This window comes from Melopsittacus undulatus, chromosome 2 (assembly GCF_012275295.1).
Source record: "Melopsittacus undulatus isolate bMelUnd1 chromosome 2, bMelUnd1.mat.Z, whole genome shotgun sequence".
Lineage (NCBI taxonomy): Eukaryota > Metazoa > Chordata > Aves > Psittaciformes > Psittaculidae > Melopsittacus > Melopsittacus undulatus.
The window spans coordinates 90,330,383-90,352,208 of NC_047528.1; the positions used below are offsets into that span (position 1 = coordinate 90,330,383).

The 21,826-nt window shown below is 38.8% G+C and overlaps 1 protein-coding gene across 1 annotated transcript in view; it reads left to right on the forward strand.

The window, feature by feature from the left end:
• DSCAM (DS cell adhesion molecule) overlaps positions 1–21,826 on the forward strand; it is a 385,770-nt gene that overhangs the window by 218,014 nt on the left and 145,930 nt on the right. The window contains exons 6-9 of the mRNA XM_034074654.1: positions 2,061–2,336; positions 4,018–4,314; positions 5,125–5,400; positions 19,643–19,921. Of these exons, the coding sequence (XP_033930545.1) occupies positions 2,061–2,336; positions 4,018–4,314; positions 5,125–5,400; positions 19,643–19,921 (1,128 nt within the window). The remainder of the gene's footprint in view (positions 1–2,060; positions 2,337–4,017; positions 4,315–5,124; positions 5,401–19,642; positions 19,922–21,826) is intronic.

Genomic DNA, 21,826 nt, shown 5'->3' on the forward strand with positions numbered 1-21,826 from the left:
AGACCACTTCTTGTCTGGGTTTGCATCAGAGAAGTTGTTGGCTTGCCTTGCTATATCTCCTGTTTTGTTACTTTATCTAAACAATGCTTTAAATTCTCTAAATTGTGGAACACCAGAAAGTAGGCTCTGTGGAGATGAGTTCGTTTGACAAGTGAGAGATCAGAAGTGCAAAGAGATGCAATTTCTTATGTAACTATATAATTTATCACATGGAGGATATGTAATTTAGAAGCTTGAACTGGATGCTTAAAAAGAAATTGCAAATGTTCTCATGAATAAAACTGCCAAACTCTCATTGCGATGAGTCATGCTGTTCAGTAATATTGAATACTCATACCTCCCCTCAGTTGAGTATTCATGTGTGAATATTCTGAATGTTTCACAAATTCTACAAAGATAATTATTACTCAGAAACTCTGCACTGGAAAAGTGTTATTCTTCTATTGTTTTAAAGAAAATATTTCCTGGAATAGAAAAATGCTTTGTGAACTAACATTTCCAGCTATACAGCATGACCAGAAAACTGAAAAGGGGGAAGTCTGTGAACAGCTCAGGCTGTAAAAATGTCTTCACAAGTAATTTACACATAATGTATTTGGGAAAAATAAAACCAAGATCAAAGATCAGTAGTTCATGAATTATGACAGAGGAGCTTTGCTTCTAAAAGTATTCATAAAAATTAGCTGAATTCAGTCTGTCTTGTGTAATATAATGTCCAAATTTTCAAAGGCATGATATAATGGTATTGTTAGTGATACTAAAAATGTCCTCAGTGCCTAGTGGTACATTTTACCTACTGACTTTATGGTCAAACAGCCATATTTGCTCTGGACTATTGTAGAGGAAAGGTCTGTTACATACGTATCTGTGAATGACTGAGGCCACTGACCCGTGTGGTTTTCCAAACCTCTGTCTGAGTGGGCCACTAAAGATTTATTTCAACTTGTGTGTTATAAAATTTCACTAAAGTGTATGAGTTAGCTGAGGAAATTTTTATGTATAAGTGTGAGTATACTTGTATCTGTACAGGGGTATGCAAGCTGGTAAAAAATATGATGGTATGTACTTAGTATCAAAGATGCTGTCAGTGGTGATAGTAGTCCCTTATCTTTATAAGGAAGTTTCAACAATATATGTAGAACATGATATGAGGGTGGTGAGGCACTGGAATATGTTGGCCAAAGAAGTGCTAAATGCTGCACCCCTGGCAGTGTTCAAGGCCAGGATGGACAGAGCCTTGAGTGACATGTTCTAGTATGAGGTGTCCCTGCCCATAGGTAGGGGGGTTGGAACTAGATGATCATCAGGTCCTTTCCAGCCCTAAACATTCTATGATTCTATGATAACTATTAGGTGTCAGGGTAAAGACTGTTTTACTTGCATTTATATTTATGACTTTTTTTCAACATTGTTCATCCTGTTTTTTTTACAATATAAAATTTTACTCCATAAGGAACCTCCACAAGAAAAAACTTCCATGTGGACAGATCTAATAGATAACTATGGGTGTACCTATGATAAAATTTTAACATGAATCTTCCACCCTTAAAAGCTAATGTCCTGACCATTGGCATTTATTGCAAGTTCACATCAGGGAGTGGTTTTGGAACATGCAAACTCGCTTCCTTTTGCAGGAAATTAAACCAGATGAGCTTCAGGAATGCACCAGTTCAAAGGTCCACACTGAAATAATGTGCAGTAATGTCCTACCCTCCCAAAACATGTGCAGTGCCATCGTTAGGCACTCAGCACCAATGTTGTTATTCAGTAAATCTGCTCCTCCTGTTCATTTAGGCATGGGATTACGTCATGTGTTGGGTAGGTTACCCTATAGATCTATGTTTTGTGTCATCAATGTTGGTAACAGAAATGCTTGTTAGAGCAAACACAGTCATCTGTTGTTTGGTTGGGTTGGTTTGGGTTTTTTTTTCAGAAGGGTATGGATGTGATTTTTGTTGCACTTCTTAATTTTGATTTAATTTATTACTTGCATGTAAATGCACACGTATACGTAATATTTTCTATTTCCCTTTCCTGCTTATTTTGATCTAAATCCTCAGAACCACTAAAAGCCACAATCAGCCCACGGAAAGTAAAAAGCAGCGTTGGTAGTCAAGTGTCCTTGTCCTGCAGTGTGACGGGAACTGAGGACCAGGAGCTTTCCTGGTATCGTAATGGTGAAATCATCAACCCTGGTAACAATGTCCGGATCACTGGCATCAATCGAGAGAACCTTATTATGGATGGCATGGCCAAGAGTGATGGTGGAGCTTACCAGTGCTTTGTGCGCAAGGACAAGATGTCTGCTCAAGACTATGTTCAGGTGGTACTAGAAGGTCAGTCACTACCTGTTTAGTGATTCTGGTCTCCATAATAATATATATGCTGTCTTTGTTGCCATCATTGTATGGTGAGGGATAATGGACACTGAGCAAGAGAAGAGGATACTCATGAACTGTCAGTGGGGTTTGTTGTGCCCCACTCTGAGTAAAAGCTTGTAGAATGAAAAAAATAATTAAAAAAAAAACAAACTAAACCAAAAAGGAAAAAACAAACAAACAAAAAAATCCTTCCATGCAGTCCTTCCAGTCAACATTTTATTGTTTTTTTTTCAGGAGCAGAGGGAGTGGGTAGTGGTGATGCTGACTTCTTACCTCAGTTTTTCAGCAGGACACCACTCCAAAGATCATCTGGGCATGGCTTTTCTGGTTGGGTGTTTTGGCTAAAGGTTTAGAGATAATCTTAACTACCTGACACAATGTTTTACGTAATAATTGAGTGAGGAAAGTTATCAACTTGTATGGAGTCATCTCACTAATGAGGCTGTAGTGCAAACATGGCATGGACACTATTTTTAGAGTCTTTATAGAAAAATAAAAGATTACCTTCCTGGGACGAGTTACCTCGGCAACCATCTCCTGTGACTAAGAAAGCCTAAAGAGCATATTGATAATCTATCATGATGTCGAGAGAATGCAGGCTATCAGAGAGCAACAGCAGGAAAGATTTCAAAGACACTAGGGTCTCACTGGGAAAATAATGCCTGCTTTCATCTCCAATAAAAGCCTGTCACTTGAATTAAAAAAAGAAAAGAGGAGGAGGGGTGGCAGAGGCACATAGTGTGCATGCTCACAGATTTATTGGTGCTGGATCAGATTTCTTTCAGGACAAAAAGCTTTTATTTTTGTTGTTATTTTGTTTTCTGAGGTCTGATAATATCTAATACACAGAGAATGTTAGCACTCTTTAATGTTATCCCATGAAACTCTCCAAATCGTTGGACATTTAATCCTGCTCCCTACTTACAATCTTAAAGTTTCTGTCTCCATCCACTCTTACTATTCATTTGCTCTGATAGAGGCTGAGTAAATTGTGCCACAGATTGCAAGAGAAAGCATTTGAATGCTCCCCTTTCAGAGGAATATTTTTCTGTAGCATAAAATGACCACAGCAAGACATTGGCATCACTGCTGTTACTGGCTATCTGTATTCAGAAAAGCTTAATTTAATACTTCTTAAATGGGCTATTGTTGTGAGTCATGACTAAACTGTATTGGCACAGCTGTGTGATATTAGCCTATGCAGGTTATGCCTGGCTCTTGCCAACAGGATTCATTCTTAGCTTTCCAAGGAGCTGAATTCCACCAAAAGAAGAAAAATTCAAAATATATTAAGATTTTGCTGTATGTCTTTTGTGATGAACTGTATATGGCTTTAACACTTCTCTGCAAGAACCAGGCAGTTTGTATAGCTGTGCAGAATCCTGGCCCATCTATTCAAATGCCTTTCCTGCAGCAGAGTCAATACCATGTTTCCCAGAGGATGAAAAGAAACCTGCAGTAAGCAAAGGATCACTTCAGTACTTTATTACCAAAATTTGGTTTCCTCTCTCAATCATTAGAATTATATCTTGTAACACAATTGTTTGCATCACTGATAAATAAATACAGAATAGGATAGAAGGAACAATCTTTATATCATGTAACTATTATTCTTCTGCTTTCTTTCCCTTGGCAGATGGAACTCCCAAAATCATTTCTGCCTTTAGTGAGAAAGTGGTGAGTCCAGGAGAGCCAGTCTCCCTTATGTGCAATGTGAAGGGGACTCCTCTGCCTACAATCACTTGGACACTGGATGAAGATCCAATTGTGAAGGATGGCAGTCATCGTATCAGCCAGATTATCACCTCCGAAGGCAATGTGGTCAGTTACCTGAATATCTCTAATACTCAGGTCCGAGATGGTGGAGTTTATCGCTGTACTGCCAACAACTCTGCTGGAGTCGTCCTGTACCAGGCTCGAATAAACGTAAGAGGTGCTTGTCAAATCAGCTCCTCAAAAAAACACACATAACTCATTGTAGTGGAGAAAAAGACTGTTGCATGTGATGAAATGAGTCTTGGAATGCCAAAACCAACTTACTGTTTTCCTCTCCTTTTCTTCCCCTCTCTCTTTTCTCACCCTGCCTCTCCAGCCCCATCTAGAAAGTGTATGGTATGGTTAAATGTTGGAAGAACCCTTTGGCTTGTGTTCTATAGTCTATTCCTCCTATATTCATCTCTATTAGTTCAGTTTATTTTAGTCCTGCCATGCATGTTTGTTGTTTTTTTTTATTTCCTCCTTTACTTGTCCAACATTCATTGTAGTTATTCATGTATAAAATACTTTAGCTTGCATTTCTAGCTCTACATGGTGTAATACCCATCCTCATGGTATTATACTTTCTATATGTCCAAAAGAAAAAAACTAACTTTGTCAGTGTTCTCATGTGTAACAGGATTTTAGCTTTGTATCAGCTTTACTATCTCACATTAATTAAATCATCTTCAGCCTTTTAATTTGTAATGCAGCTAAGATTTTATCAGGGAAGTGTTGGATAATGCAAACATATACCCCAACATAATTAGCATGTATGCTGCAGGGTGAGGAAAAGTAGAGCATATAAAGATTAAGGAAATGGCTTAAGTAGCTCTTAAACAGAAAAACTGTCAAATGTTAAGAAGTGTTGTGCAAGCCGCATCTGTAAATGTCGTTAACATTTGTATATCCAGAAAAATTATATGCACGTTTCCTCAAGCAAATGTGCCTTTAAATTGTTTTCAAGAATTTCTTTTTACCTTTTTAGGGCCAGCAAGTATTCGACCAATGAAGAACATCACAGCAATAGCTGGACGGGACACCTACATCCACTGCCGCGTGATTGGCTACCCATATTACTCCATCAAGTGGTACAAGAACTCGAACCTGCTACCATTTAACCATCGCCAAGTGGCATTTGAGAACAATGGGACACTTAAGCTATCAGATGTGCAGAAGGAAGTAGATGAGGGTGAATACACGTGCAATGTCCTCGTTCAACCCCAGCTTTCCACCAGCCAGAGCATGCATGTGACAGTAAAAGGTGAGGTTAAATTGGGAAAACTGAAGCCAAGCTAATGGCTGTGTCTGTTACAGAATACAGAATTGCACACATGGGATTGTCCTGATGGATAATGAGGATTTAAGAATGTTAATCCAGATTTGTGTTTATTTTTAATGATGACATAGATGCTAGTCAGTCACTGCGTCTTGTTCTTTCTTGACTTTTACCCTTCTTCATTCAACTAGCAGCAGAAGCCTTACAAAAGCAAGCTTTTTATGAACAGTATTCACTGTAACAATTAAGTCAGTAGATTAATAGTTTGCTACCAAATTTTGACTGGTGACTGTTTCTCTGCTGGATGACAAAATTCACCTTTTCATTAGCAGGTGACTTTCCAGCTTTCAAAAATTAGATGAGAATTTTAATGTCTGTGTTTCTGTCAATAAGCAGAGACAGGAACTAAAAGCATTAACCTTGCTTTCCTCTTATTAAATGTGCTTTTCTGAGTGTTCTTGATGCTTAGAAGGCTAGTGGTGTAAAGAAACATGACTTGAAATTCTAATGGAATGCTTAAAATCTATTCAAATAGTCCCAAACTAGGATGTTCAGATGGCCCTGAAAGATTTCAGCAGTAGATGAGAATAGGAATTTTTTAGCATTGTGTTCTATTGGCAATGTTCAGACTTATTCACAAGGACACAAAAGGCAGGAAAGATGATTGCATTAGCACCTAGTTTTGAGCAATGGGGCCACTAAGTAGTGTACTTCATGTAAGCCTATAGGAAGAATTAAGGTATAATTTCAGTGTTCTTGAAATTCTTAGAAACTTTCCTTGAGCTTTTGGGGAGGAAAGGAGATGAGAGAAGGAGGGTTGATTCCTGTATTTGTTCTCAGATAAGATACAGGGAACAGTAAGGTAAAATGACTTTGCTACAGACATTTGATCTTTTAACTTCTTTCTTCTGTTTAGTCTTTTCTTGTTTTCAGTCTGGAGTGGTGTATTTGCTAATTATTTCAAGAGGTTAGGGGATTAGCTTTAAGCCACTGGCAATTTGAACTCTGAAAAACATGACATTTCACATACCTGAGACCACCAAGTCACTGATCACATGCTGTGACATAAAAAGCTAATGTCACCATTTTTTTTCATGTATGTTCGATATTATAGCCATACTACAGATCTCTTGATACAGTTTAGGAACTGAATAACAAATTAGTAATTATGTGGTTGCTGCACTAACAGTTTACCGTGGTAAATCTGGTGGGGAATTCTGCTTCTTAAATGATACTGTTCTTCAAATGGCCATTGAAAATTAATGTAGCATACAAAAACAACAGAAAACCAAAACCAACAACCAAACAACCAAATACAAAAAAACAAAAAAGCAAACACAAAAATCCCTTAAACCAAACCAAAAAAAAGCCCATCAAAACACAGAATAGAAAACAGTTTATTATTACAGCTCAGGCATTTAGTCAGGCATTGCTAGTGACCAAGATTGCTAGCTGATACCTCTGGTGCAATGCTGGTTTTAATTCCATTAGGTTACAATTTCAAACTGACAATTCCTCCCCAGAAAGCAGATTGCCAACTCTATCAATTTTGATTCCTTGAAAGTATTCTCTGTATTGCTGGATATTCAGCTGCCAGGACAATGGTCTTAGCTGGTCTCAGAGTGACAGAATATACACTGAATAACATCCATAAACATGTGGCATGTTTGGAGACTGCCAGTGAGCTGAGCTGCCGGTGCAACTGGGATGCCGCCCCATCCTGCTCCATAAGGCTGGTGTGTCAGAGCTGTGCAAATTGTAGTATGAAAAGAAGTTCATGACATGCACAGTAAATGTCTCAGTGTGGCTTTTATCTGTTGATCTGGAGTTTTCAAAGTTGGCTCCAAAGTGCTCTAGTTAGTTCATCATGCCCTGGCCTTGACAAGACACTGTTATTTAAAAAAAGGTTACTAGCCTGTCCTCCTGTGCTAAGCCTGAAATGTCAAATGTGAGCTTTGTATGTCAGACCTGAACAATTCTCAAGGTTCTGCTGCTGTAGCTGGAGGTCAGCATTGCCACAGTGTTTCTTCACATGGTTATGTATTGTTTTCTTCCATAACTACATAGTGATTTTTATCTAACATATTGATGGAGAGTCAAAAGTGGCATGAAGATTTAAATTATTATTATTGCTGGCATTGCCTTTTGTTTTATAGATTCCGAAGTTAATGTGATGAGTTTTCAGGCACTTATATCTGATTCCAAGAAATATGAAATACGGCCCAGCTTGCATACTAGAGGTTAAAAAATGTACTCTGTAATATGACATTGTAAGGCAAGTTAATATCAGACCCAAATAACCTTATTTATAGTTCAGCTTCTCATAAGTGATATACATATTTCTTCTCCAGAGAAAGAGGGAGAATCATTGCCCATCTTCAATGCCATGGGTCCTTTCGTTTATTCTCATTTTTGCTACAAGTTTCTGGGTGACTTCAAATCAGTCATCTGAAGGGTAATTCATAATAGAGAGCATCTAATGAGCTGTCATTTGGAATTTTGTTTCCTCCACATTCTGTTCTGAAGACATAATTATGAATTTCCTCATGAAATTTTGAGATGATAATCTCTGTGGTGTCAAAGGGGTTTAGAAACAATGCGTTCTTTCCATAACCCACTTGGGTGATCAGAAGTATTTTGGCAAATGGCAACTGAGGTACAAACTGAACTTAAAAGTATCCACAACTTTTTGTACATTCACTTTCAGAAGCCTACAGCTTGATTTATTCAGTTTGCCTGCTGTTATATAGCCTCCACATGGTAAAAGCTCAGGTCCCATTGAAATGAAGTTGCTTCTGAGAGTTATTTTCCCTTCAGATCAGTCACATCACCCAGGTTAGAAACCACCTAGGACAGACAGATTTAAGTAATTATTATCTGAGACACTTGTGCAAAAGTGAATACAGAATTTGGCTCTACAGGTGTCCTGGCTTTGGCTGGGAGAGAGTTAATTTGCTTCCTAGTAGCTGGTACAGCGCTGTGTTTTGGCTTTAGTCTGAGAATAATGCTGGTAACACACCAATGTTTTAGTTGTTGCTAAGTAACACCCTGATCGGATCAAGGACTTTTCAGTCTCTTATGCTCTGCCACTGAGGAAGGCCACAAGAAGCCAGAAGGGAGCAGAGACAGGACCCCTGACCCAGAGTAGCCAAAGGAGTATTCCATACCACAGCATGTCATGCACAGTACATAAACTGGGGAGTTATGTGGAAGGGACTGATCACTGCTCGGGTCAGGCTGGCATCAGTCAGCAGGTGGTGAACAATTGTATACCGTGCATCACTTGTGTTTATTGTTTTTTGGTTTGTTTTGTTTTTTACTTTTCCCCTTGAATTTTATACCTCTCTGTTTTTTATTCCCCTTATTATTATTATCAGTAGGAGTACTATTATATTTTATTTTTATTTCAATTATTAAACTGTTCTTATCTCAACCCTTGAGCTTTACATTCTTTTGATTCTCCTCCCCATCCTGCCTGGGGAGAGAGAAATAGGGGTATGAGTGAACGGCTGCATGATACTGAGTTACTGGCTGGCTTTAGACCATGACAACAGGGCAATATTTATCTGCATTATGCATAGAACTGGCCTTTCTTGTCTGCAGTCCTCTGCCATATTTACTGGTCACATTTCTAACTCTCAAGTACATGAAGCATCCTCATTCTGTCTCAAATGAGAGCTTGCTAAAAGCAGCATCTACACAAAGATATGCAACAACATAAGCATGTAATCAAATACAAGAGGGCTGCCCATTCTGTACAGTATTTTGAGATTTACAAACAGCCAAATTAAAGCAAAGATTTTGAACATCCTCAAGGGCATTCTTTGGAGATCACTGTGAGATCTCCGATAAGAGCATAAGGTTTCTTGACAATAACTTCAAAATGAAATCCTGGCTGCCAGAGAACCCAAGAGTGGATTGTATAGAGCCTTGCTGTGCAGCTTCTTACCTGGCAGGCCATTAGGAAGCCAAAAGTCAAAAGCTGGGCACTTACGTACTATTCAACCTTAGGTTAGCTACTTCTTTGCATTGCTGATCAGAAGAATCAATGAGACACCACATGAAATCAGTTGTCTCATTTTTTAGGAATAACTGGTGCCCTTGTGTGCATTGCCACCTACCCCACAGGTCTGCAGACTCCAGATAACTATCCCACAGAAATGTGGCATGCCACCTGCCCATCATCACTTTCCTGTCCCTTGTCTCTGTCCCAAAATCTGGATCTTGAAAGCTAGCAGTCCCATAAACTGGCTGCTGGGAGCTAACTGGATAAGCTGGCAGGCAAATATGCAGGTTTCTGCTTGGCAGACATAGCTCATTGGAATTGTGCCTGAGTCCTAATGGAGCTTTTTGGAAATCAAGCCATTTTGGCATTATTTTTTATATTTGGATAAATGAATGGTCAGTTCTGAGTTCTTACAGAAAGCCATGCAAGTTACCTACCCTGTAATGCATACTTATTGGGGGGAAGGCTATAACTGTACTTGCATACTTAATTTCTAGTATTTTACACCTGTTGACCATTTCCCTTTGCAGCTGCAACAATACCCTTTCAAGATTTTTGCTTTGACCTTGATGTAATTGCCAAGATTAGCCTTGCTAAGTATACTGCATGGGTCCTTGCAACGAACAGAATTATTCTTAACAGCACTAGTTTCTTACTCTTCATTTTACCCAGCTTCAGTGGTTTGCCAGTGGGGTTCATGTATATCTGTGAGCATCAGAGTACTATTGAAGTTGGGCATCCTAAGAATAGCCTGCAGCAGATACAGGGTTTTGCGTTCATTCTTTCTAAGTATGACCTGTCTTCCTCAGTCTTCTCCAGCTTATCTTTGCCCAAGTCCTGGCTTTTCTGCTCTAGGTTCCAGAATGAATCTGTCCTCTGTGTCTCTCCCATCTCAGTCCTCATTTCCTCAGAGCCTTGTTCTCACGACTCAAAACTCATCTTTCCCATCAGAGGTCCCAACTTTCCTCCCAGTCTCCAGCTGCAGTCCTCTCTTTCTGCTGATCTTCTCTTTCTCCATCTGCACCAGGCCTGTCTCTCCTTTATGTGGGTCTTCATTCACTGTCAGTGCTGCACCCCACCGCTTCTTTTTTCCAGTCTTACATCTCTAGTCAGTTTCCCAACTGCATTTTTTCAACCTACATCACCTCTGCAATCCCACCACAAGACTGTTTTCAAGATCTGACTTTCCTAAAAAAAGGGGAATTCAAAAATCACCCCCAAAATCCAGTTCTAATTCCCTCTTGTTATCCTGAACACTGCTTGCTATCCATCACTTGCTGCTACAATCTACATGCCTAACAATGCAGGTTGGTTCCCTGCTCTGGTCCCTTGGCCCACACATCTCATTTCTCTTTGCATTGAAATAACTTTTTTCATGCTTCCTCAGCCCAGCACAGGTGATCATATGAGAACTAGAGAGACAAATCTGTCTGCTCTGATTTCTGACATCCCACTAGACTGCATCCACATGGCTGGAAGATTTATCTGCTGAGAGCAGTGATAGGATGTGTTCAGTGCTGTTGGAACCCTGGGAACTCTTAGCTATTAGTCACTGGCAAATATCTTCTCAGGAGAACTGTTATTTACTTGGTTTTGCTCAGATGGACAAATTTAGGTGTCCTTGTGAAGACTTTTAATAGGAACAGCAAGAATGTCTGATGTTAGTGTCAATACCTGCTGAACTTGAAATCAGTCCTGCTAACCATGGGGCAGGTTAGACTTCTCAGATTCTCACAATGCCTTTGTTTTTTCTTTTTTGTTTCTTTTTTTTATTTGTTTCATTAATATGTACTGCATTCATATTTTTTCACCCTTCCCCCTTTTTCTTGATATGGCCAAACAGTCGTAACTGAATTTTTTCCAGCTGAAACGACTCAGCCTGAGGCAGGCACCTGGCCTGGAAAAGTATTGTCCAAAGAGAAGTCAAACTGCAAGCAAGTGAAAATAGTCTTATAATGAGAAGTTTTGGTAAACAAAGAAAAAGATTATATTACACTCACCATCTGTAAGTTTCTGATTTCTGTTGAGAAATAACCTTCAAGTGACAAGATGGTATAATAATAACAGCAGCATCTCTCCTACAGCATTTTAATACATCTCAAAGCATTTTAAAAACAGGAGTGAGTTATTATTTCAGGGGGGTTTTATTATGTAATTTATAGTAATAGTTTTCTCAGCTACAGTAAAAGCTATCAGTAATAAGTGATGATTTTCTTTTCATCAGTCTCATGGGACAGACTTCTCATGTAAACAGCCTGCTGCTATTCACACTTCTTCAACAGAAACTAATTGAAAAAGAAGCCCCTGAGAGGGAAGGGTGCAGCATCATTAAAATAAAAAGTGTGGTGTTCAAAAGGACTGTTTCTGATCTTGTAAAGCTTATATATATCATTTGGTTTAGAAGGCTTCTTATTGCCTTATACCAAAGTGATAGCACTTCACCTGTTGTGAACCACATAAAAGAATTGTACCAGCCTGTTTCTTTCAAGAAAACAAGCAAATCAAACAGGAGCTACTTCCAAGTAATTTCATGTTGCAACTATTTGAATACATTCTCCTCATTTTTCCTAGGTATTATCTAGCTTTTTCTAATAGCTAAAATGTTATTAGCAGATTTGCATGGCAGATCAGTTCAGGGAGGGCTGGATTATATAGTGAAAAATATGCAGACATAAAAGGGAAAAACCATCAGGGGAAATTTTCAAGAGCTCTTAGGCCCATGGTGAATGCTATCATCAAACAAATTGCTAATCGTTTTATTCTTCAGTCTATGGCATGGATTATGGCAATTTTGAATTCAGTTTCTTGCATGTATCTAAGACATTCATTCCTACTAACTAAACCTTGTTAATAATTTGAGTCAGAAAAAACTTCTGGCCTTCATGTCTTTCAGGTAATTCTTTCTTTATACCCTCTTTTGCCTTTCACTCTCTTTTGCAATATCTTTTTTAATTCCTCCAAGCTTGTTGCAATTTCTTCAAGAAGAAATATTCAGACGTCTCAAATGACTGGAGCTGTCATATGCAGAAATCAAGCAAGGGCCATGTGGTGAGAATGGATGTGAATGTGCAGTTCAGCAAAAGATCCTGCAAAAATCCACCTATCAGTCATTCTCAGGTCACATAATGGGCATGAGGACTTGTTACAGGTAGCAAGCAGTGGCAGCAGTCTGATTTAAGGAAACGTGCACTTTGATAGTGATATCTCAAATTTGAGACCCCTAGCATTTAACTCGTAGAAGTACCTGAGGAAAAGACTAAACCAGTCTGCTATTCAATGTGTGAGACTGGACAGGTCAATGTATACTTTTGCCATTCAACAACTCAAGATTAAACTTAAATTAAAATAGCTAATTTGCATTCTTCAAAAGTTCACAAATGTCATGTGGATGCTGCAGCCAAGTGTCTTACTTTGTAGCAGTGCAATTCTAATATACCATACTCCTAAGCACTTCACCTCTGACATTGCAGAAAATGGTAATCCAAAAATGTATGCTAAAGTTGTTTCGTTATTATCCTAGTCTTCATGAGGAGGAATTAGCATGCACAAATATAAAACCTTTCACTTAAATCTAAAATAAAGCTCACTGGCTTTGTGCATAATCTTATCTCTTTCAAACACAATTGAAGTTGGTGTATGAATGTGTTTATTTTTGAATTACATAAGCGATGTGAAATGAGCCTTAATATTTGAATAAGACCCTAAACTAAGTAGTTCAAGAGTATATATGTATTATCTTTGGGTTTATCAAAAGCTAGTCCTCTTCCCTCTCTTACAATGCAGCTTTATTTACTTTAGTTTTAGAAGAAGGCATGTTCTTGCTATTTATGTATTTTGCCAATTATATTTTGAATACTTATACTTTTTTTACAGTTGCTCTTAAATTTTTAGGCACCTTACTGCATCAAGTTAGTATGAGCTGTTAGCACTGTGTGTGTAAGCACATATAGTAATCACATATGCAAAATCCATATCTGTGCACATGATAGTGCAGGTCTGAAGCATGCTGCCCTAATTTCAAATCAATGTGTATAATACATAGCATGCAAAATAAAAAAGTATCAAGTGTGTGGAAACGGAAGTGTGATATAAAATCAGCCTCTTACGTACAGTCCTAGGATGAAGATAAAAGGGAAGCTAGTGTGAAACCAGTCAAAATACAAGAATGATTTTCAGGGAGAGATCATTCTGTTCATCTAAATCTAGAACTTTTAGCTGTAGTAATTTAGTTGATTTAAACTTTTCACAGTGTTACCCAACGATCACATTCCAAAAGCACAGTAAAAGTAATTTGGAAGTTCTTCTGGATACATAGCCTACACGTGAGGCTTTTTACCAGGTAACACTTTTAACAATTAAGGTAATTGCTTGTTGTGTCAATATATTCTTGCAGCTTCTAACATCAAATCAAGAAGGTTTCCTCCTTTAAAAGACAGGAAATGAATCCCCTTGAGCAAGGAACTGAGCTTCCCACCTAGGTTTGCAGGGTGTTTCATATGCTAAGGGCATGCACTTTTCCACTCTCAGTGGAGGCTGAAAGGAGGTGGTTTGATAGATGGATGAGGTATAGCACAACAGCACTTTTGGTTTCTATAAAACATTTTGCATCCTCCCTTATTTTGAAGGAGCTCCCAGAATGGTGTTAGGGAGCCTGTTGAACTAACAGTCTTACATTGCAGGAAAGGAGAATAAGGGTAAATGTGAAGGATGAAGTCTCTCTCATAAGGTCCCCTGAGAAATACATACCACAGCATTTGCTCTGCCACATTTGGTAACATTCCTGATAAAATGCCACAGTTTGCTGTGGTAAGATTTTGAATATTTGAATACAGGGTTAATTTGGTAACTAAGGAACCTGTAAGTAGAGGGAAATGTAGTGCAACAGCAGGAGCATTGCAGGAATTAGTTTGGTTACACTTTTTCTTTTGTTTTGGGTTTTTTTTCAGTGCATACACTTAGGCCCAAAGAATATGACAGTATTCCTTCTTTCCAAGACAGGCTATATTAGTATAAAACAAGGGAGTAGGGTATGAGGTTTGGTGCTGGGACCAGTGCTGTTTAATATTTTCATCAACAACCTGGATGAGGGAACTGAATGTACCCTCAGCAAGTTCACGGATGACACTAAACTGGGAGGAGTGGCTGACACACCAGAAGGCTGTGTTGCCATTCAGCGAGACCTGGACAGGCTGGAGAGTTGGGCAGGGAGAAACTTGATGAAATTCAACAAGGGCAAGTGTAGAGTCTTGCATCTGGGGAAGAACAACCCCATGTACCAGTACAGGCTGGGGGTTGACCTGCTGGAAAGTAGTGAAGGGGAAAGGGACCTGGGGGTCCTGGTGGATAGGAGGATGACCATGAGCCAGCAATGTGCCCTTGTGGCCAAGAAGGCAAATGGCATCCTAGGGTGCATTAGAAAAGGTGTGGTTAGAAGGGCAAGAGAGGTTCTCCTCCCCTTCTACTCTGCCTTGGTGAGGCTGCATCTGGAATATTGCATCCAGTTCTGGGCCCCTCAGTTCAAGAAGGACAGGGAATTGTTTGAAAGAGTCCAGTGCAGAGCCACAAAGATGATGAAGGGAGTGGAACACCTCCCTTATGAGGAGAGGCTGAGGGAGCTGGGTCTCTTTAGCTTGGAGAAGAGGAGACTGAGGGGTGACCTCATCAGTGTTTACAAATATGTAAAGGGTGGGTGTCAGGATGATGGAGCTAGGTCTTTTTCAGTGATATCCAGTGGTAGGACAAGGGACAATGGGTGTAAACTGGAGCATAGGAGGTTCCACATTAACATCAGGAAGAACTTCTTTACTGTAAGGGTGACAGAGCACTGGAACAGGTTGCCCAGGGGGGGTTGTGGAGTCTCCTACATTGGAGATATTCAAGGCCTGCCTGGACAAGTTCCTGTGTGATGTACTGTAGGTTACCCTGCTATTGCAGGGGGGTTGGACTAGATGATCTTTCGAGGTCCCTTCCAGCCCCTGGGATTCTGTGATTCTTTGAGGTTCATCTCAGTAAATGCCTTTTGCTGAATGACATGCCCTATCGATAAGGCTCAATACATACAAGAAAGAAGCAGAAAAATCCAGTGCTTCAGTGACTGTACAATTGCTCAGACCATCACCCACAAGGAATGGGGCTGTTTAGGAGAAAATGTTGATGTTTGAAAAAGCTTACAAATGACTAGACTGTGGCTAGGGTTTGTGCAGAGACAAAATAATTTTGGCTTTTGCGCTCCAAGATTGTGAAATCAAGGGGTTAAGGGCTGCCTTAAGAGACTACATAGTTTGGTGGTTATTACTTTGCATCAGCCAATGGACCAGTGTGGTAAGTATTCATTGCAAAAGGGATTGTATACTATGGGAAACAGTGCTGTTGCAAGAAAATCCATTAGGGAGCCATTTATAATGATAAAGCAGAGGACAACTTTCATTCTACTATGCAGAGCCACAGGAGAGGAATACCACTTTTATGATGCTGCTGCAAGAGACAAGCTATCTGCAGGATACACTGTTTTAGTGAGTCTTTTCAGCAGTTTCCAACATAACTCCCATGGAATGGAGGGCAAGAAATTAAGGATGTTCCCCTGTGGAGAGCAGTGTAGAAGCCCTTTCCCTCCTTTACAATAATCTCCCAGAGGTACAGAAGACCTTGCTAGGGCACAAAACCGTAATTTAAATCTTTCTGCATTAGCACTAATGAGGCTGGACCATGCTCCTCTTCTTAAATAGACACTTAATTCAAGCACTCATCAATAAAGCATTCCCAAGACATCACACTTCATTGCACGAAGCAGATTTTTCAATCTTCTTCCTGTTGTGGGTAGAGGAAGAAATATTCCTTATACAGAAGCATACGTACACATACAGCCCTCTCTGTATGCAGTTAACATGTAACACCTTATATAAAAAATGGCATAATTTAACAAAAAAAAATAAAAGAAGCTTTGAAGTATGGTCAAACTAGAGCTACATCTAGGGAAGGAAAATACTTCAACACACCTTGAGTATTTTAAACACATTTTTAAATATATCTGTCCTACTATAACTTTTCTCTCTGAGTTAAAGCAGTATACACCCCTCCTATGTTTTTAATGCTGCTTCACAATGAAACAGCTTTAGTTTAAAAAAAAAAGAAAAAAAATAAATCACACGCTACTTAATCAAGCTTGATTTTCTTTTCTGTTATGGCTATATGTCAACTTTTTACTGCAGAGATATATAGACTGACATATATATTTATGCCAACATCAGTATTTCAGAAATTATTTGCCTGATGTCAAGTATGCTTTAGTCTATGTTTTTAATTTGTGATTTTTTTGTGATTTTTTAATTCTTTAAACTGGCAGGAAGAAAATTTATCTGCTATGTTAGGTCACCAGTAACTGCCTTTATCAGACAAAACTGGTAAATACTGTGGCTGAAAAACATTCAGTACTTCAAACTTAACACTTGACTACTTACTTTTTTTAAGTACTAATTTTAAATTACAAGCTGTTTTTAAAAATAAGCTACTTGTCAGGACTACAAGCTTCTGTAGGTTGAATATGCATTATATTTTATGAAGCAGAAATAAATGGTGGTTTCCTCTGTATCTTAAAAAACTGATTACAAGGAAAATGTGCTGTCTACAAATATTTTAGCCAATTTCTGAAATGCTATGCAGGCTGCTTCTTAAATTTTAGAGTTGGTAAATGCAGCCTTGCAAATCAGTATTTTCTGAAAAATACTTCAATGTGATCTAATGATCTTGCTCCTTGTTTTCTGCATCAGGGAGATGGAGAGTGAAAATGTACATAATAATCCTTCAGATATATGTTGTTTGAATTTTTATACCATTTTGACCATGAAAGATTGGTTCAAATTTATTACACACTCAGCAGAAAATACAGAAGCAATTTCCCACCCTGTTGTGAATTTTAGCATATCTTTCAGTAATGATGTTTGAGATTAAGAAAAGGGTTTGGGCAGAAATGTGCTAACCAATACAGTAAGTGGGAGACTTGGCATTTAGCAGATATTTGCAGTCATCAAGGAAAAAGGTTATGTCAAAGCCTTTTGACAGTCTTATTCTAAAAATTTCTTATTCCCACTTATAAACTGCTTGTCAATAAATGCTAAGAGAAATTTGGCTTCTTCCTGGGGATGTACAAAGAATCTGAAATATCTCATGTGAATGCGTTAGCTGTGCTAAGGTAATTAGAAGAGGCAGGCAGACATTTTGCTTCACTTCCTGACACTAGGTCCCCAAGTGATAAAGCAGTTAATTTTCAGTGCTCAAAGTTCAAATAAACACACTTATTTATACAGTGTTTCCTTTCTTCTGTATGCCAAATCTACCAGATTTTCCAAACACAACAGGACAGGTTTTAGCGATTTGAGAGATGGCAGTCAGGAAAAGGTGTTACAGCATGCGAGAAAAATTGATTGCAGTGGCACTTCTCACAGCCACAGACAGCAAGCTGCTCTCAGAAGTCAAAGAAAGCCTGTAAGGGTGCCTTGTGGTACCCTATGCCTGATGTTACCTCTCTGCGACAGCTGCACATGGTCATAACTTCTCATCAAATGGCATCATGGTTATGCTGGAAACAGTGGGGTTAATGTCTGATTTGTGTCATTCATCTCTTGCACCTTGATATACGCAAGCATTTGAACATGCCTTTGAACAATGCCTTAATCCTTCAGGGGGTTGGTATCGTTTCCTTAGTGATAAACTTTCTTACTCCCGATGTTCCTCCTGATGGAGGCAAAGCTATCATATGCAAAGATCAAAATAAATGCTTTTAGCTAACATAGTAATAGTCACAAAAACCTGTCCCTGTGTCCCAAAAATAGGACACTGGCAAAGGAGAAAAAGTGCTGCTGGGGAAGTCAATGGCTTAGCATACATTGAAGTCGCCTTGAAGAGCTTTTCTGCTTCAGGTCTGGGGAAAACACAGCCTTAGATTTGCTAAAGGGAGAAAGGACAGAAGAAATACAATTAGATAAACCACCAACTCCATTTTCTTCTGAAGCTAGTTAATATAGAGCAGTATAAATGTTCTGTTGTGGGTATCCTTCAATCTTTCCTGTTAAAGATGTTCAAATGTACTACAGAGTATATGTAAGTAATCTCTCAGGCAAGAAAAGGAAAATACACTCCTATATCTCAGGTACATGACCTCTAGGAACCCTCTCTTTTGATGAATAGGTATTTGAGTACTGCTTGCAAAAGTGGTTTTATAATCTTTTCAGGAGTGATTGATAGAAACCTATCTCAGATCAATGCCCTGGCTGTTAAAGTGCTCCCATGACAAGGGGAGAAGATTTCAGTTCCTTCTTCTGGGTGGGTATTTGAGTCTTAATTTACCAAATTGTTAGTAATGATGAATTCTTCCAACCACAAGCTGGAGCAAGTGAGGCACCTCCATTAATTCATGCTTTGTTTATTGACTCCAACCCACTGTTCCCTTTGCTTTTATTAAAAATACCTGAAGAATAATGTTAATTAAGAAGCAGAATTCTTCCTCATGATAGAAAATAAGAGCATTTCTTTCATATATTTTTATTCAACCGCAGAATAATAAGTGAAAAAAATAAATAAATTGACAGGCAAAAGTGCTTAGCAGGAATTAAACACCAACTTGAGTGTTTATGTACTGTCCCTCTGTTTAGGAAACATTTTTAACTTAATTTGCTATAGTGCAACTATCTGCTTTTCACTACATGACTCTACTCAATCTTACTGAGAATTGTGCCTTGAAACACAAAGAAATAAGTGCTAGGAACAGTTAGAGAAGCTTACACTCCCTTCCATCACATCACAGGATCAAAGCTGGACCCTTTTCCAGGTTTATTCCATAACCCTAAGCAAGATCCTTGCACCAGACCTTGAAAGCTGCTGAGGTCTTCCAGGACTGTCCAGGCAGTGTTGCTGCTGGAAGTCGTAGAAAGTCACAAACTGGCAGTGTGATTTCTTGAAGAGTTACTTAATACACTTGCAGGAATCTGCCAATGTCTGATGTCCTAGAAGCCAGGGATTTTACTGCTTATGATCTCTGCTTTATACATTGGGTACTCCAGAAAAAAAAGGGTATTTGTAAAAGACTTAGTTGTTTTAGCTAAACAATTCTCTATGGCTGTCAAAGGTGTTGATTTTACATATTCAGGACTGTGCATCTGTTCCATTATAGTCTTTTCAGAAATGAAACCATAACTGCAATAGCTTCTCTTTCCTCTTTTGTTTCAGTTCCGCCTTTTATTCAGCCTTTTGAGTTCCCGCGGTTCTCCATTGGCCAACGGGTCTTCATTCCGTGTGTGGTGGTCTCCGGGGATTTGCCCATCACAATCACCTGGCAGAAGGATGGCAGGCCTATCCCAGCCAGTCTTGGGGTGACAATTGACAACATTGACTTCACCAGCTCCTTAAGGATTTCTAATCTTTCATTGATGCACAACGGGAATTATACCTGTATAGCTAGAAATGATGCAGCAGCTGTGGAGCACCAAAGCCAATTAATCGTGAGAGGTAAGTAGATGTAATTAGTTTGAAGGGCGCCAATTAAGCAGAATTCATCAGTATTTTGTAATGACATCTGTTTGATGGGAAGTATAAAAAAGAAGAAAATATGGTAATCCCTCTCTTCATTACAGAGAGCACACAGAGCAATGAAACACAGAAACTAGTATGACTTCTCTATCTAAAAGTCTTGAAACTAATCAGAAACCCTGGAGTGGGGTTCCCCATCCACAGGTGGATGGGTGAGCTACAAGTCTGACCTGGAAAATTTTGTAAGGCACAAGCCTATTCATTAGGATCAAGCCTTCGAAATGGTATTGAATTCCTCTCCATTATTATTTTACTCTGATTATCCCCATTTTAATTTAGCTCAGTCTCTCATATAACATTGTATCAGTAGAAAGCCAAAGCATTGATGATTTCATGGGGAAAAGACTCTCATCTGTTACGATATTGTTCTTTTCCTTAGTGGTGTTTATTATGCAAGTAGCATGATTGATGACTTCACAACATTTTGCCTTGAAATAGATGTGAATATAGTTATAGTAAAGAAACATGTTATGTGGAAAAGACCTTTCAGAGAGACACCTTGCCTTCAATAGATTTTTCCCTTCAAATTGCAATTTAGCCAGATTACATAGAAATTATGTCTTGTGAAAGGTTTTCGCATTTACTTCAACAAAAAAATTCTTCCTTTTGTTTCCAAAAGTTTTTCAAAGTGTTTTTGATTTTAATATTTAAAAAATTAGCATTACACTCTTTCATTCCCACCATCACTTTCTTGCTACAAAGCCATTAGACTCCTCAGAGGAAGAAGACATATACCATAATCCAGTAAGTAACCCTAGTTATTTCTGCCTATTGCTGATCACTATATTTTATATTCCTTTATAAAAATTTACCAAGATAAATCCCTTAAAACCAGTCAGGGGCTTTTCCCATCTTTTCCAGGTTGTTTTTTTTCCACCTTTCACAAACTCATTTGAAGCAAATTCTTCTGAACAGTTCTTCCTTTTATGTCGATCTTCTCACTATCCTAGGACTATCCTTAGATGGATTATTCCCTAGTTTTCCACTTCCGGTATGTGTTTGCTCATCGGTTTTCATGATAGTATTCTCAAAACTTGTTGGCAAATAGGTCCATTGCTTTTTCAATCGTTTTGATATAAACATGATTTTAACAATATGGGGTTTTAATTTTTCACCGGTTTTAATCATAAGTATTATTCAGTACAGATATCTATAACTTTCCCCATCTATCTAGTAGTTCCTAAATGAAGTAGTTTAAATAACTACATTCATATAATTATTCTTTTCCCAAGCTGTTCTGTTAGCTTTTAACCCTATTAATAATTCTAATAATAAAAGATTTTCCTCATCTCTTGCTGGAGAAGGGAAAGTTGACAACATTCAATCACATTAGGCAGTCCACCTGCTGTATCTGCCCTACAAAGAAGTTGCATCTAATAACAGCTGAAGTTGTATCTGATCTGCAGTCACACTCAGTGCTTGAAGTAACTGAAATGAATCACTGTTGCAACTCTGTACAAGTTCCTATAGGCGTGTCATGGAAACAGGAATGGTATAATGGTCTGGATTGTACCACTGGAAACTGGCTCTCTGCAAACACTGTCTATCCCTTTTTCAGCACTGAGATCCATGAGGCTGTAACAGTGAGCTCATGTGCAGGGTTTTCTGCTCAGTGCCCCTCTTATCAGGCCAATCCCTGCTTTCCCTAACTTCTCCCTGCCTTGCTTGAATTGCAGTTTTCCCGCCTCCTGCTGCCAGTGGGCAGTTCCTCTTCTGACAAGCCCCTGTCCAGCCTCACCTCTGTTCACTGAACACGTTTGCCCTTTGCTGACTTTTTTGGCACCAGTTATTTTTCCCTCGTTCTCCAAAGGAGGTGTGTTGGGT